General features: G+C 42.9%; 1 protein-coding gene across 1 annotated transcript in view; it reads left to right on the plus strand.

Moving 5' to 3' along the window:
- Positions 1-1690: 1690 nt before the first annotated feature.
- Positions 1691-17952, plus strand: part of LOC140127307 (cholesterol side-chain cleavage enzyme, mitochondrial-like) — a 37078-nt gene continuing 20816 nt past the window's right edge. The window contains exons 1-3 of the mRNA XM_072147845.1: positions 1691-1938; positions 3149-3304; positions 12925-13124. Coding sequence (XP_072003946.1) covers positions 1691-1938; positions 3149-3304; positions 12925-13124 — 604 coding nt within the window. The remainder of the gene's footprint in view (positions 1939-3148; positions 3305-12924; positions 13125-17952) is intronic.

A 17952-nucleotide genomic window follows, 5' to 3' on the forward strand; every position in this document is an offset into this window, starting at 1 on the left:
CAGTACACTGCAATTCAATTGTATTGCAGTATGTTGAATGAATGATCAGCCCCGAGGATGATTCTGGCCTTTTTGCTACCTGAGGCGAAAATTGAAAATGCGCGTCTGTGCTGGACCTCCCTGCCTGTCAAATAAAGACACAGATGTAATAGATTTTTCAGGGTTCCGGGATCAGCCACCTGAGGTGAAAACTTAATCCCACCTAATGGTAGATGTGATACAAATCAGACCTCCCAGGGTTCACTCACTGTAGAGAGCCCAAAATATAGTACTATGGAGCAGCATGGAATTTGATGGCGCTATATAAATAAAGATTATTATTAAAAAGTGATTAAAAAGTATTATTATTATTAAAAAGTGTAAAATTAGCAAAGTGGCTCAGTGGTTAGCACTACAGCCTTGCAGCACTGGGGTTGTGGGTTCAAGTCCCATCCATTTGATTCTGAAAAAGAAGACTGAAAAAGAAGACTGGAAAGGACTCCTGAAAACTCGTCTGAATGATGCCTTGAGGATCTCAGGATACCTTGCATGCAGCGATCAGCTGTGAGAGACAACATTTACAATTGTGCATAAGTGGACATGGCATTAATATTAGATTTTTAAAAATGGCACACAGGGCTGTTTTAGTTTTGTTAAGGTTTTATTGTTTGAAAAACATAGGGGCTCATTTACTAAGGGTCCACGGCGTGCATTTCCGTCAAGTTTCCTGACAATTTCTGAGTTGTGCCGCATTTAACAGGGGATTTTGGCACATTGGCGCCAGCTTTCACACGACACAAATCGGGGGGGGCGATCCTTTGGACGATCCGTTGGACGATCTGATGGATTCAGAAAACGTGCAGGATTTAACATTGGGAAGAAGAAGGTGAACTCCAGCAGACCTCGCCATGGAAGCGACGGATGCAGCAAATCGGGCGAATGAGCTACTTGAATCACGCCGGAATTCATCTTTGTCGGACTGTCCTGATCGGGGAATCACGATCCGGAGATTGAGAAAAAATTGCAGCATGCACTATTTTTTTCTCACATGCAGATCACAGACCTCCATAAAAGTTAATCGATCTGCAAAAAGATGGATGGCACACGGATGACACCCATATGCGGTGCACTTTTTCTTTCTGCCCAGCTAGGCAACCAGCTGGGCAGGGAAATAAATAGATTAGAAACCTATCCGTTTTTATGCAGATGTGAAGGAAATGGATGACATATGGATGTGAAAAAAAACCGGATGCAAATATAATACGGAATGAACAGGGACATCACACATCTGCATCTTTTGCGGATGTGCAGCTGAAACGCTCATCTGAAGGGGTCCTAATAGTGATCCCTTCTATCAGTTATGTATAGTATACTGGTTGCATTCTTTATCATATCTTTTTCATTAATCAAATTTATAGATAACTATGGTATAAACCCAGTACTGTCTGGTAATAGTGTACATTACTAGCTGTTTTAAAACTTTGAAATACGTTAAAAAATGTGTTGTGTTTTATGCTAATTATTACTTTTTCCAGCATAAAGATATCATACACATTCTTCTTTAGATAAAACTCTCCCCTTCTCTGCGTACAGCTGTAACCCTGAAATCTCGATCTGTTCAGGGCCATATCCCTTATTCTCCTCCTTGTGTCCTTCATGTTTTCTACAGCTCTATAAGAGAAGCCCCCATGCCCTATGACTGACAGACAACATGTTGCTATCTCGAAGGCTTCTTATTCTTCCTGCTTCCTCTGGGCTGCTGAACTATCACTCAGTGGCGAGTGAAGGCTCTGCAGTGGCCACTTACCAAACGTCAGCTACTCCTTTGCCTTATGACCAACTTCCTGGTGACTGGAAGAAAGGATGGAGGGGCTTGTACCACTTCTGGAGGAAGGATGGATTTCATAACATTCATCATCTCATGGTGGAAAATTACAAGCACTTTGGGCCTATATACAGGTTTGTTAGATAGATATAAGTTAAAAGTATTTCACCATAAATGTAATAACATAGCCTGACATGTGGATTGTACATAACAGGAAAGAAAAAGAAAAAAAGCTATGTTTATTTTAATTTGCTATTTGTATGTATTATATTATATATTATAATTCCATATTGAACCCTATATAAACTTTAAATATTGAACAATTGGATGTTGTTGAACTTTATGAGAAGCACTTGGATGATGAAGAATTATAACTGCTGTCTTAGGAGGTTATTAGAAATGCCGTATTTTAACAAAGTACATAGAGAACAGTCACATAAAAAGAAATGACTTTACATGAGATAATCATTGATGTTTAATAAATGCCGATTAACAAAGTAACAATATTGAATATCGCTTGTTTACCACCATTTATTTCGAGCATTACGTACAGGGGGGATGTGCTGCCAACCAGTCATGCTCAGAAGACCAATTAATATACATTAGAATGTCCTCATCATATGAATATACATATGATTATGCAGATTTTTCTAATTGGCCTTCTGCAGTCTTAAGTTAAAACAGAAAGCATCATATTTCCACAATATTCCTGTAGCCAAATGAATCTACTTGACAAACTCAGAATCACTTTTAATAGTCACTGCCTTTTTGACTGATGTTACTCTTCATGATAGATTCACTACTAAAACTATGGAAGTGTTTTAAATAAAGTGATACTACCCTATCCATCCATCTAAATCTATCTATCTATCTATCTATCTATCTATCTATCTATCTATCTATCTATCTATCTATCTATCTATCTATCTATCTATCTATCTATTTATCCATCTATCTCCAGAAAATCCCACTGTAACTTGTGTTGCTCTGGACCTTTTTTTATGTATCTATCTATCTTGATATCTATCGAAAAAAAAAGAAGGAAAGTCCAGAGCAGCACAAGTTATAATGGGTGCAGGAGCCATACATCCCTTGGCAAGGGTCCCAACATAAATCCAGAAAATAGGCAGCAGTCGTGGTACATGGAAAAGAGTGTCTTTATTCCACCAGTGTTCCACTGATGGAATAAAGACTCACCCCTTTCCCACGTACCAAGGAGCGCTGCCTATTTTCTGGATCTATCTATCTATCTATCTATCTATAGTGATTATGTTAGCATTATGTCATCAAGGCACATCTGTAAGTAATGTATACATTATGACAACTGCTTGTGTTCTTACACAGGGAGACTCTGGGAACATATGACAGTGTTTACATTCAGCACCCAGAAGACGCTGCTGCATTATTTCAGGTGGAAGGAATTCATCCTGAACGCCTTCGAGTTCAGCCATGGTATGAGTATCGTGATTATCGTAATAAAAGATATGGAGTGCTACTAAAGTAAGTTCTTATAAGACTTTTTGACTATATTAAGGGCTACATTATTACATAATTACAATTATAGTAAGGTTAACATATCCTATCAAATCTTATCTAAGCATCTGTGTGAAGAAGCGCATTGAGCTCCATCTAAAACACCATGTGCCATATTTCTGCTCTCAGTTTGAAGACAAGTTTGTAAGTTATTTCATTGCATTAAGATTAATATTATTTTCATTACATTAACATTAAGAGTCTGTTCTGCTTTGCAGTATTTAGTTTAGAAAATTAACATCTTGAAACATGGCACCCCTCAGCAATGCATCACCTGACCTAAAAAGTTCTCAATATATCACCAAAGGTTTCTTATGTGTACACAACCTGTAACACAGGTAATAAAGACAATGGAACTAACTACGTACAGCGCAATCACATACTCATAGACGAAGGTTAGAAGAAGGTTCATAAGTGGTCAATAACACATGAAATCATTTTCTGGTGAACCATTCACGACTTGCGTTTCAGAGATGCAACCATATGCACCATATTGTCCATATTGGCTATTAAAAGAAGTTTTTGGTGGGGCAAAACTATTTTATGCCTTATCCACAGGATAGGTTATCAATAGTTGTTTAGGGCATAAACAACTGCGACCACCAGCACCAGGAAGTATAGGGAGGAGCCAGCACTATGCTCATTATACAGGCTGTCAGTCAAGCACTGGGGGTGTGGCTGTGCCTCCCACTAATGAATAAGCTGGACAGCATGAATATGATAATGATTCATTGGACTTCTCTACGGTCATTTGCATACAGCTTTAGGACCTGATTGCTTAAAGAGGACCTGTGAGCTAAAAAGAAAGCAGATCTTAGTGCTACCTGAGTAAATGTTAAACTGCTAGCTTTATCGAAACCTTCTGATAAAGCTAGCGAACCCTGCAGTGCCATACCTTTATTGGAAAGTTTCAATAAAGCTAGCAGTTTAAAGCCCCTTCCACACTTGCGAGTGCGATGCACAAAACTTGCATCAAACTCACAGCAAGTGCTGCCTGCGAGTTCAGCGCATCACACTCGCAAGTGTGGAAGGGGCTTAACAGTGCTACATCTGAAGTAGTGCTAGGAGCTGCTTATAAGCAAGAGAGTTTTTTAGGGTGACAGGTATTAAGTTTACAGGCATGTAGGGCGACAATGAAGGGATGGGGTCAAAGCTTTGTAATGGCAGTTTCTGAAAATATATTTCGTTTTGGGGGTTAATTTGCCTGACAGGTTCTCTTTAAATTTGTTCATTGAAGCTCGGTAATGGATAGCTTAACTTTGTGCAAGATACTTATAACAAAAGATTGTGTACAGCAGCTGACCTCTGCTCCAGTTGAATGTATGGGCCACAGTTCCACTTCATTCTAGACACATATCCCATAAATTATTCTGCTAATCTCTTTATCATACAAAAAGCAATAACTATTACAACTAGTATACCGGATAAGGCAATTCTTTCTAGCTCAATAACATTACAGATGGTCATGTGCTGTACTTAAAAGAGTATCTACTGCCATCATATTATACACAATGGGGCACATTTCCTTACCCAGTCCCTGCGATCCGGACTGTCCGACGAGGATGAACTCTGCTGTGATTCATGAAGATCATGTGCCCGATATCCTGCATGTGTCGCTTCCTTATCAGGTCTGCCGTAGTTCACCATCTTCCTCCCAGTGTATGTAAGTGCATTGCCCCCCCGATTTGTGTCAAGTGAAAGCTGGAATGATTGCGAAACAATCCGATCGAGTGCGACACAATCCCAGGCGCGATCCCCGAAAAGTCGGAAAACCTGTCGAAAATGCGGCCTCGGGACCCTTAGTAAATAAGCCCCATTGTATATATTGCATAATGTATTCCAAAGAATGTTGGATCCTAGATTTTTTAAGATCTCATTTCTCACCACTATGTGTCACTGTTTCCTTTAGTATTTCTTTATGTTCTTCTTTTCAGAGGCATGTTTCTATCATGCATACCTTTAGGTCAGTGGTGGCGAACCTATGGCACTGGTGCCAGAGGCGGCACTCCGGGCTCTTTCTGTGGGCACCCGGGCCATCACACAGGCACACCAGACAGGACTCAAAAGATTCTTCCTGCAGTTCCAAGCAACTTAATAGATGCTGCTTTCAGTCATATTTTGATACTTCACTACTTGGGTCTGTAGGAAGAGGTTGAATTATTTTTGGAGGACCTTCTGCTGTCCTCATGATTCTCTGTGTACAGAGGGACACTGGAAATAAGCTAAAATGAAGAAACTTTTCCATCTTTCTACTGTGTTGGTGTCCTCAGGAGGCCAATATGATTGAAAGTTGTTGAACAAGGAGCAATAAGTTACTGCTTTAATATTTGGTTGGCACCTCGCGATAAATAAGGGGAGTTTTGGATGCAGTTTGGGCACTCGGCCGCTAAAAGGTTCGCCATCACTGCTTTAGGGTGACTTAAGAAGGCAGAGTATAAATGTTGTGTAGCAATGTTTAGTTGTAACGTTACAAATAGGGATGAGCAAGTCGGTTTCCGGTTCAGCAAGTACGGCCGAATCTTCAAGAAGAACCCACCGCTCACACTGTCCAACATTTAAAGGGTGACACTTAAACTCAGCAGCAATTAAAGGGTAAACACCGACTGGCACCCATTGAGGGTGTTAGCGGTGGGTGTGAAAGCTGTCAGTAGTATCCAAGAGAAAACAAAGATGCTCTCACCTGATTTAGTTATTCTGTGAGCATAAGTGTAGTCCACTTTGGAATGTCCTGTGGCTGTTGGATCTTCCCCCCATTCCTTACTCCAAAATTTAGGAGCGGTCATCTTGGATATCTATATGCAGAGAAAAAATATAGGTCTGTTGTAGACGCGCTACAGAAGATGTACTCATATTGGGGGCACACAATAAAAGACATTGGCAATAGTCCTGACACCCATAGCCTCTTTTATAGTACGGACAGTACACACCCCATATTATTTTTCTGCCTATAGATATGTTTGTCAACATAATCTATGCACAACATGAATAAGTCATTGTCAAACTGGCTTACTTTTAAACCTTTTTATATTTCTAGAAAAAAAGATAATGACTACATGTAGGCTGTTCCTAAATTCCATAGTACAACATAATGAGGCACATTTACTTACCTGGTCACTGGATTTCACCGAAAGTGCATTGTGTGCCCGATATCCTGCATGTGTCGCTTCCCTTTTCAGGACTAACAGAGTTCACCATCTTTTTAGTGGTGCATTAAAGTGCATTGTCTTGTGACACAATTTGAAAGTTAGCTCGCTCAGTTCGAAACAGTGGGATCAAACGACACCCCGCCACCTAATTTGTGTTGCATGGAAGCCAGCGTAGCTGCGCCAAAAAACAATTGCATTGTGTAATCCCCAAAAAAGGTGAAAAGTCAGACGAAAGTGAGCAGTGCAACCCTAAGTAAATGAGCCCCAATAGCTAGAGAGATGACTTTTCACAGGGGAATGTTCTTGGGTACAACATACATTGGGCACTGACATCGCATATTTGTTTAAGAATAGCAATTCTCACTTTGTAGCAGCTGTTCCACATTGACTTTTTGAAATTACCTGTGGGGCAAAATGCTAACTATAACCTTTGGTAAATTCATAAAGGGTGGGTTTCCATAAAGGGGTCAATTGAAGGGGATTTATTTTTTTTACTTTAGTACAGAGCTACTGCAGTTGTTAGCCAATGCTCTGCTAGTCAACTAGTTGGCATTTAGTACCAGAACAAGCTGGATAACACATGCTAGACACTAAATGGGCATATTCATGTGATTTTTACTGGGTATTTATTTAGCCATTGCACTTTTTGGAAAATACTTGTGGCATCAAAAAGTACCCATACTCTTCGATAAATAAAAGGGTGCAGTTACACTTCAGGTGTTTCCACTGTTCTGGCATCTCAGGTGCACTGGAAATGTTATAAACCACGTGAAATTTATTTCTGCAAAATCTGCCCTCCAAAAACCAATTCCCACTCCTTCTTTTTTTAGCCCTGTTGTACATTCCTAAAGCCGTTTATGACCATGTGTGGGGTATTTACATAAAATGGAAGCAGTCTTTAGGGGTTTCTTTTGCACTGCATATGCCAAATAGCACCTGAAATATATTTCAGCAAAATTAGCCCTTCAAAAGACAGGTGGCAATCCTTCCCTTTCAATCCAAATTAGCTGGATCCTTAAAGGAAACCTACCACTACGGATCTACCTATTAAGGTAGATCCGGTGGTAGGTGCATCTAACGTATGTGAGGATAGCCCTTTAACTCCACTCTATCTTTGCTAATCTTTAATCAGGGTAATATGCAAATTTTCTAAAGAGGCTGCTGGGGCGTGGAGTAGCCCAGGTAGATCCGTAGTGGTAGGTTTCCTGTAAGGGATAAAAGATTAACTTTTATGAGTTTAACAAAACGCAAAATTCTGGCCATTTTTTCCATAGCTCCATCTTTCACAGGTTATCAGTGACAATATTTCTGTCTCTCAACGGTCACAATAATCTGGAACAGTAGGAAATTTCAACTATACCTGAATTCGTGGAGCAAGGTGGAGTAAAGGAGTTTATAAAGGTAAAGAAAGGTCCTCTGTAATTGAACATAAATAATTCCTTGCACACATAAGTAAAAGTGCAAAATACTAAATCATTTTTACTATTTTCTGATACCACCCCTTTCCCCCCAAAGCATAATTTTAAAAATATGTGTGTATAGCTTTATTTATATCTATACACAGGGCCGGTGCCAGCACTGGGCATACCTGGGCAGATGTTTGGGCCCAGAGCTGCTGGACATAAGAAATCCATAGGTATGAGGGGGGCTGTATCTAATGAATCCATATGGTGTGAGGGGGGCTTATATAAAATAATCATGAGGGGGGTGTTTGGGATAATAAACTTGGTGAATATTTTAGGGAACAGGAGACTGTTTTAGTTTCTGAATATTTAATTCTGCCATGAGAGTTCAATGCAAAGGGGCCTCTTGAAACCTGGAGCCCACCCTGTCTTTACATCCCTGACAGGCTTACAAGTCAGAATAACAAAATGTGTGTACAGTACACTGAAGGATATTTGTGTTTTGAAACTATTTTGTCTTTGCGTTGATTAAAGACACGGTTAACTGTTTTGTACGTAAAGAGTATATTTCCAGTATGACTTGTGAAATAAATCACTGGAATAAGTCATTTTACTTGGGCAGGATCCAAGGTCCATCCTCATGATAAAAATTACTTATTACATGGTAAATGTCATGTTGCCACAGATGGTCCTTCAATTTACGCAAGGGCATCACAGAACATGACGTTATACAGTTGTAGCACAGCACAGACTATTCTTTCTGCAGCCAATACATGAAATCCCCATGTGCCTTATTGTGGTATTTTATGTATGAGTCTGTTGTTCTTTCTGTTTCTGTTTCTCTATATATACCATTGGGTTGTTTGCTTAGCAGCAGTTTTAATCTACAACCTGTGAGATGCCTTCTATATAAGATTCATCATAGACGTCAGCACTTCTTCTATTTAGAAAATTGCATAGACCATGCCATAGAGGACCATAACACTACTAATAATCATTAGACAGCTCACAGCTCAGTCTATATACTTTTGGTATCTCAACTTAGGAGAATAAAAGATGGGGAGTATAATCACTGCACACTTCCAGATAGAAATAGTTTTGGCTACTCTAGTGATGTTGCGCTGAAGCAAACCATAGAAGGAGAAATGTAATCTTTTTTAAAGAGGGAAGAGTTAGTAGTAGTAAAGTAAAGTTGATTTGATCAACAGATTTTATGCTATGTTTAATCCTAACCATACCAATCCAAAATGAATGTGAAATTTCTGGTTCCTTCTTGAAAAGTGTCTGAAGTTTATAATGACTAATGTTTCCTCTTCGGAAGTCAGAGGTGTGAGCGCCACCATACTGGTTCCAATTGCAACAACTGGTATTTGGTTGCTATGAAAGCCAGCAGCCAAATTCTATTATACCCTGCCAGGTGCAGATCATGTAAGCTACCCGGAGAATTGTGTTGACATACCTTTGTATCTGTTGTCAGTAGCAATATAAAAAAAATTGATTTATAATCCAGAATTGCAGCATGATTTGTAGCAAAAGGGGAGGTGTCCCAAAACTGTGGTGTTCAAAGCTGCTCCCAAACCCCTCTCATGGCCTGTAATACCTAACCAGAAGCCTTCTACTGGTCGTATTCAGAGATGTGTTCAGTAAAGAGATCTGACATCAGTGTACCTCAGTGAACAAAGTGCAATTGATCCAATTTTCACAGGTCCACTGCTACTAACAACACAAGCAAAGGTACGGTTACATGGATACCTAGGACTACTATCTGACACTTTCTGCAGCTTTGTACAGTCAGACCTGCTGGTAGACTCCTTTAAGTAAGGAGGGGGTGGCATATTATTCTTTGTAATGAAATTAACATTAATAAAATCATTTGGGGTTCCCTACACAACATTAGTGATGGTCACATCTGTCAAGTTAAGCAATGCTTAAGTATTGGAGTAGTCTTATACAAGGCTGTAGTAATAACAACAAAAATGCTGATTCTTTTCCGCCCTCCCGCATCGCATCCATGTATTTATCAGTCTCTTTCTGAGAGGAACAGCATTCTTCCACCTCCTTGTGGTCTGAAAAGGTTGCCTCACCTTTGGCTACCTACCCTCTCTCAGCTTACTGACTTGCCCATCAGCTCAATGCCACAAGTATACATTGTCTAGCAAGCAGAATTCACCATGAGCCACTCTCTCTGGCTTGTCTTTCCCTGCTAGTGGGTTAAGTTGTGCTTTACCCAGGGCCGGATCAAGGTAATCATTATATACAGTGCCCAGTATTCACTATATACAGCCCCAGACATTTCTGTATACAGCTCCCCCAGCATTCACTATACACAGCTCCTCCAGTAATTACTATATAAAGCTCCCAGAGCAATCACTATATACAGCTCCCCCAGTAATCACTATATACAGCTCCCCAGCAACCACTATATACAGCTCCCCCAGTAATCACTGTATACAGCTCCCCAGCAACCACTGTATACAGTTCCCCAGCAACCACTGTATACAGCTCCCCCAGCAATCACTAAATACAGCTCCACCAGCAATCACTATATACAGCTCCCCCAGCAATCACTATATACAGCTCCCCAGCAATCACTATATACAGCTCCCCCAGCAACCGCTATATATACAGCTCCCCCAGCAATCACTATATACAGCTACCCAGCCATCACTATATACAGCTCCCCCAGTAATCACTGTATACAGCTCCCCAGCAACCACTGTATACAGCTCCCCAGCAACCACTGTATACAGCTCCCCCAGCAATCACTAAATACAGCTCCCCCAGCAATCCCTATATACAGCTCCCCCAGCAATCACTATATACAGCTCCCCCAGCAATCACTGTATACAGCTCCCCAGCAATCACTGTATACAGCTCCCCAACAATCACTGTATACTGCCCCCCAGCAATCACTATATACAGCTCCCCAGCAATCGCTGTATACAGCTCCCCCAGCAACTGCTATATACAGCTCCCCCCGCAATCGCTATATACAGTTCCCAGTAATCACTATATACAGCTTCCCAGTAATCACTGTATACAGCTTCCCAGTAATCACTGTATACATCTCCCCATTAATATCTATATACAGCTTCCCAGCAATCACTATATACAGCTCCCCCAGCAATCACTATATACAATCCCCCTATAATAACTAAACACCCCCTATAATAACTGTATACAGTCCCCCTATAATAACTATACACCCCCTATAATAACTATATACAGTCCCTCTATAATAACTATACACCCCCTATAATAACTATATACAGCCTCCCTATAAATATATACACCCCCTATAACTATACACCCCCTATAATAACTAACTATACATAATCCCCCTATAACAACTATATACACCCCCATAATAAATATATACAGTCAATCCCCCTATAATAACTATATACACCCCCTATAACTATATACAGTCCCCCTATAATAACTATATACAATTCCCTATAATAACTATACACCCCCTATAATAACTGTATAGAGTCTCCCTATAATAACTATACACAGTCTCCCTATAATAACTATATTCCCCTATAACTATATACAGTCCCCCTATAATAACTATATACAGTCCCCCTATAATAACTATACACACCCTATAATAACGATAAACCCCCTATAACTATACACCTCCTATAACGATACACCCTCTATAATAACTATATACAGTCATTTTATAATAACTATACACCCCCTATAATAACTATATACAGTCCCCCTATAATAACTATACACCCCCTATGATAACTATATACAGTCACCATATAATAACTAAATACATTCCCCTTATAATTATATACAACCCCCTATAACTATATACAGTCCCCCTATAATAACTATACACCCCCTATAATAACTGTATACAGTCCCCCTATAATAACTATACACCCCCTATAACTATATACAGTCCCCCTATAACAGTGGTGGCGAACCAATGGCACTGGTGCCAGAGGTGGCTCACAGAGCCCTTTCTATGGGCACTCAGGCCATCACCCCAGGACAGAGTTCACCAAACACTGAATCCTGCAGTCCCAGGCAAATAAAGAGATGCTGCTCTCAGTGCTATTCAACACTTTGTTGGCTGTTTGGAACTGTGGGAAAAGTGAGAAGGTTTTGACAGAACTGAATTATCTTTGGAGGTCATCATGCTGGATCCGACCATTCTTCCTCTAATGAGAGACCCTGGAGAGAAGCTACAATGATAATCTGAATTTGTCCTCCTTCTTTGAACTGGTGGCCTCAGGCGGCCGATACAATTGAAAGATATGAAAGAACAGGTAGCAATAAGTTACTGTTTAAAATTTCACGTTGGCACTCGGTTGTAGTTTGGGCACTCGGTCTCTAAAAGGTTTGCCATCACTGCCCTATAACAACTATACACCCCTTATAATAACTATATACAGTCCCCCTATAACAACTATACACCCCTTATAATAACTATATACAGTCCCTCTATAACAACTATACACAACTTATAATAACTATATACAGTCCCCCTATAGTAATTATACACCCCCTTTAATAACTATATACAGTCCCCCTATAATAACTATACACCCCCTTTAATAACTATATACAGCCTCCCTATAATAACTATACACAGTCCCCCTATAATAACTATATACAGTCCCCCTATAATAACTATACACCCCCTTTAATAACTATATACAGCCTCCCTATAATAACTATACACAGTCCCCCTATAATAACATAGGGCCCCCCCCTATGATCCGGCCCTGGATTTACCAGGCCTACATCTCTTCTGAATACTCTGTGCAACCTATACTGTGGGTTACACTGCTTTTTCCCACTTTACTTGTCAGCATCTACAAAACACACTTTTCTCCTCCACCTCATGAGCAAAACTACTAAGCCTCTCCTTATCAAAGGACCATATACCAAATGCTATCCCTAGCATGAGCCGACAGAAGTAAATGGAGAGGTGTGTAAGCACACAACCCAAAACAATCATAATGTTCATGCAGCCTAACACATAGAGGTTATAACAGCCAATATGCTCTTTTAGGAGTGGAGAAGAATGGCGCTGCCAAAGACTAATACTGAATCGGGAGGTCCTTTCTGTGGAAGGGATGAATCGTTTCCTGCCACTTTTGGACAGTGTCGGACAAGACTTTGTTCGTAGAGTTTACACTCAAGTGGAAGCAAGTGGTCGTGGAAAATGGACGGCTGACCTAACCAATGAGCTCTTCCGCTTTGCATTGGAGTGTAAGTACAGAGCAATATTGTTCACTTATCTATTAAATACTAATTCGTCTTTACAATCCTCTAGATATATTTACAGGGTGTACTTGTACAGATAAGTAAGAAAAGTATAGATTCTTCTCAGGCAACTTTATTACAACCAAAATAAGTGTGCATTATAGACTATGGATAATGGTCATTACACCTAGACTTCTAGTAGCTTAACCCCTTAAGGACGTGGGGTTTTTTCCGCACATTTCTCGCACTCCACCTGCAGAAATCCATAACTTTAGCATTTTTCCATGTACAGACCTGTGTGAGAGCTTATTTTGTGCGTAACAAATTATACTTTCCCGTGATGTTATTTACTATTCCATGCTGTGTACTGGGAAGCAGGAAAAAAATTAAAAATGTGTCAAAATTTTTAAAAACTGCATGTGCGTCACTTGTGGGCTCAGTTTTTACGACTTTCACTCTTCGTTCCAAATAACACCTCTACTTTATTCTTTGGTTCGGTACAATCGTGGTGATACCAAATTTATACAGGTTTTATTGCGTGTTAATACATTTTCAAAAATTAAACGAATGTGTACGAAAAAGGAAAAAAAAAATTTGCCATCTTCTGACGCTAATAATTTTTTCATACTTTGGAGTACGGAGCTGTGTGATGTATCACTTTTTGCAAAATGAGCCGACGTTTTCATGACTACCATTTTGAGGACTGTGCGACATTTTGATCACTTTTCATTACATTTTTTATGTCATGGAAAAGGTGTAAAAGTCGCATTTCGGACATTTGGGCGCCATGTCCCCTCTCGGAGGTCACCTCCGGTTAACCCCTTCACGCTCCGTGGCGGATATATCCGCCATCGAGCGCAGTGAGTTAGCGCTCGATGGCGGATATATCCGCCAGCGGCGCGACATGTCAAAAGATCGTGCGGGATCGCGAGGGGACATCCCCCCTCTGACATCACAGGACCTGTCATGTCGGTCCTGTGATGTCGCTCGCTGCGATTGGCCCGTCTTTACAGACGGCTAATTGCAGCGATCGGAGGCTGCAGGCTGGCGGCTCCGGGGTTAATGACGTCATCCCGTCGCGAGACGGGATGACATACCCCCGGAGCATGCTGGGATCGAGAGGGGACGTCCCCCTCTGACATCACAGGACCGATCTGATTGGTCCTGTGATGTAGATCGCTGTGATTGGCCTGTCTGTACAGACTGGCCAATCACAGCGATCAGTGATTGTGGAGGGCAGACCCAAGACCCTCCATGCTCTCCAACGCCGCCATTCTGCGTTTGGTAGTGTTGGAGAGCAGAGGGTTTTAGGATCTGTCCTGTGAAAGTTAAAAAATACCTACTACACCCATCCTCCATCCCCTCCCAGTGTAATCCCACTTCCCTGTACAATCCCCCCCATCATCTGTATTCCCTTTCCCCCCAAACCGCACTTTTAAGTGCGAAGCGTGTGGAGTAGGATTTTAGTGGAGGAGAAGGCGTGTGGTGGAGAAGGCGTTTAGTGGAGGAGAAGGCGTGTGTGGTGGAGAAGGCGTGTGTGGTGGAGAAGGCGTTTAGTGGAGGAGAAGGCGTTTAGTGGTGGAGAAGGCGTGTGTGGTGGAGAAGGCGTTTAGTGGAGGAGAAGGCGTGTGTGGAGGAGAAGGCGTTTAGTGGTGGAGAAGGCGTTTAGTGGAGGAGAAGGCGTTTAGTGGAGGAGAAGGCGTGTGTGGTGGAGAAGGCGTGTGTGGTGGAGAAGGCGTTTAGTGGAGGAGAAGGCGTTTAGTGGAGGAGAAGGCGTGTGTGGTGGAGAAGGCGTGTGTGGTGGAGAAGGCGTTTAGTGGAGGAGAAGGCGTTTAGTGGTGAAGAAGGCGTGTGTGGTGGAGAAGGCGTTTAGTGGAGGAGAAGGCGTGTGTGGAGGAGAAGGCGTTTAGTGGTGGAGAAGGCGTTTAGTGGAGGAGAAGGCGTTTAGTGGAGGAGAAGGCGTGTGTGGTGGAGAAGGCGTGTTTAGTGGAGGAGAAGGCGTTTAGTGGAGGAGAAGGCGTGTGTGGTGGAGAAGGCGTTTAGTGGAGGAGAAGGCGTTTAGTGGAGGAGAAGGCATGTGTGGTGGAGAAGGCGTGTGTGGTGGAGAAGGCGTTTAGTGGAGGAGAAGGCGTTTAGTGGAGGAGAGGGCGTGTGTGGTGGAGAAGGCGTTTAGTGGAGGAGAAGGCGTTTAGTGGAGGAGAAGGCGTGTGTGGTGGAGAAGGCGTTTAGTGGAGGAGAAGGCGTTTAGTGGAGGAGAAGGCGTGTGTGGTGGAGAAGGCGTGTGTGGTGGAGAAGGCGTTTAGTGGAGGAGAAGGCGTTTAGTGGAGGAGAAGGCGTGTGTGGTGGAGAAGGCGTGTGTGGTGGAGAAGGCGTTTAGTGGAGGAGAAGGCGTGTGTGGTGGAGAAGGCGTGTGTGGTGGAGAAGGCGTTTAGTGGAGGAGAAGGCGTTTAGTGGAGGAGAAGGCGTGTGTGGAGGAGAAGGCGTGTGTGGTGGAGAAGGCGTTTAGTGGAGGAGAAGGCGTTTAGTGGAGGAGAAGGCGTTGTGAGGAGGAGAAGGCGTTTAGTGGAGGAGAAGGCGTTGTGAGGAGGAGAAGGCGTTTAGTGGAGGAGAAGGCGTTTAGTGGTGGAGAAGGCGTGTGTGGAGGAGAAGGCGTTGTGAGAAGGAGAAGGCGTTGTGAGGAGGAGAAGGCGTTGTGAGGAGGAGAAGGCGGTGTAGTAGTGGAGTGGAGTAGTTGTAGTGTAGGTTGCATACTATCCCCCCCATCATGTCCCAGAAGACGTATACGGATTTGGAGGTCTATAGTTTTATGGCCTCCGATACGGAGTCAGCTAGTGGGGACGAGTTTTATTTGTCTTCCTCGTCCTCACAAAGCGACTCAGAGGAACCCCCGAGAAGGCGCTTACGCAGTAGTGCTGGAGTGCCCAGGACTTCTGCTGGAGTGCCCGGGACTTCTGCTGGAGTGCCCGGGACTTCTGCTGGAGTGCCCGGGACTTCTGCTGGAGTGCCCGGGACTTCTCCTGGAATGCCCGAGACTTCTCACCCCACATGGGTGACCCCCAGTAGTTATGCCCCTCAGGTCCCTGATTTTACGGCCAGCCCTGGGATACACAGAGACACGGCAGGGCTCGGACCAGTGGACTACTTTAAGTTTTTATTTTACTGAGGAGCTTATTAGTTTGATGGTGTCCCAGACTAATCTCTACGCTGCACAATGCATTGGCCCAGAAACCCACTTCTTTTTATGCGCAACCCCACAGGTGGACCCCTGTTAGTGCAGCAGAGATGGAGAAGTATTGGGGCATAGTACTTCTTATGGGACTCGTCAAAAAGCCCTCTATTAGGGATTATTGGAGCACAGACATTCTGTACCACACCCCGATATTCCGCATGGCAATGAATAAGATGCGCTTTGAAGCCATCCATAGGTTTCTGCATTTTGCTGACAATTCTCAGTGCCCACCCAGAGATGACCCCAGTTATGATAGGCTATATAAGGTCCGACCCATATTAGACTACCTGAGTGCCCAATTTATGGATGTGTATACTCCAAAGAGGCACATATCAGTGGACGAGTCCCTGGTACATTTCAAAGGGAGACTTCAGTTCCGCCAGTACCTGCCCAATAAGAGGGCACGGTATGGCGTGAAGATGTATAAGCTGTGTGAGAGTGCATCAGGGTACACTTTTAGGTTCAGGGTATATGAAGGGAAGGACTCTAGGATAGTGCCCCCTGAATGCCCCCCCTTCCTGGGAATAGCTGGAAAGATAGTATGGGATTTGGTGCACCCACTATTGGACCAGGGCTACCACCTCTACCTGGATAAGTGCCTCGGCATGTGGAACTTGACAAACTGCGGCATGTGGCACTGTTAGGAAAAATCAGAGAGGTCTCCCTAAGTCGCTGCTAGGGGAAAAGCTCAGAAGGCATGAGAGCCGAGCACTAAGCAGCGACTCAGTATTGTGTGTTAGGTACAAGGACAAGAGGGATGTCCTTGTACTAACAACAATACATGGGCACAGCATCACCCCTGCCCATGTATGAGGTACCAGTGCAGAAGCCCCCAAGCCGGACTGTATTTTAGATTATAACAAATACATGGGAGGGGTGGACTTGTCTGACCAGGTGCTTCAGCCGTACAATGCCATGCGGAAGTCTAGGGTGTGGTACAAGAAGCTGGCCGTGCACATCATGCAGATGGCATTGTAGAGGGGAACTTTCCTGGAATTTCAAGAGGTGGTAGTCAAGAAGCTGATTTTTAGAGACCAGGAAGGGGAGAGTGCTAGCACGTCTGGAAGCGAGGCCACATCACGGATTGTACCAGGGCAGCACTTTCCAGGAGAAGTTCCCCAAACAGCCAGCAAGGGAAGGAACCAAAAAAGGTGCAGGGTGTGCTCCAAAAGGGGTATAAGAAGGGAAACCATATATCAGTGTGACACATGCCCCGAAAAACCAGGGTTATGCATGAAGGAGTGTTTTAGGATATATCACACGTCCCTGGATGTATAATTGTACCCTGATGCACACAGATCACACAGCTTATACATCATGCCGCATGCCGCACCTTCCCTGCTGAGCTCTTCCGTGTGCCCAGCCTGTAGATTATTGCCACATATGGGGTATTGCCGTACCCGGGAGAACCCACATCATGATTTTTGGGGTGTTTGTCTCCCGTGGCAGGAGCTGGGCACAAGATGACATAATGGATAATTTGTACTATGCACTATCCCTTATGCATCGTCCTTGGGGTCCACCTGTGGGGTTAAAACGCTCACTACACCCCTAGATTTATTCATGGAGGGGTGTAGTTGGTAAATAGGGTCAGCTTTTAGGGGT

The sequence above is a fragment of the Engystomops pustulosus genome, chromosome 4, assembly GCF_040894005.1.
Source record: "Engystomops pustulosus chromosome 4, aEngPut4.maternal, whole genome shotgun sequence".
NCBI lineage: Eukaryota > Metazoa > Chordata > Amphibia > Anura > Leptodactylidae > Engystomops > Engystomops pustulosus.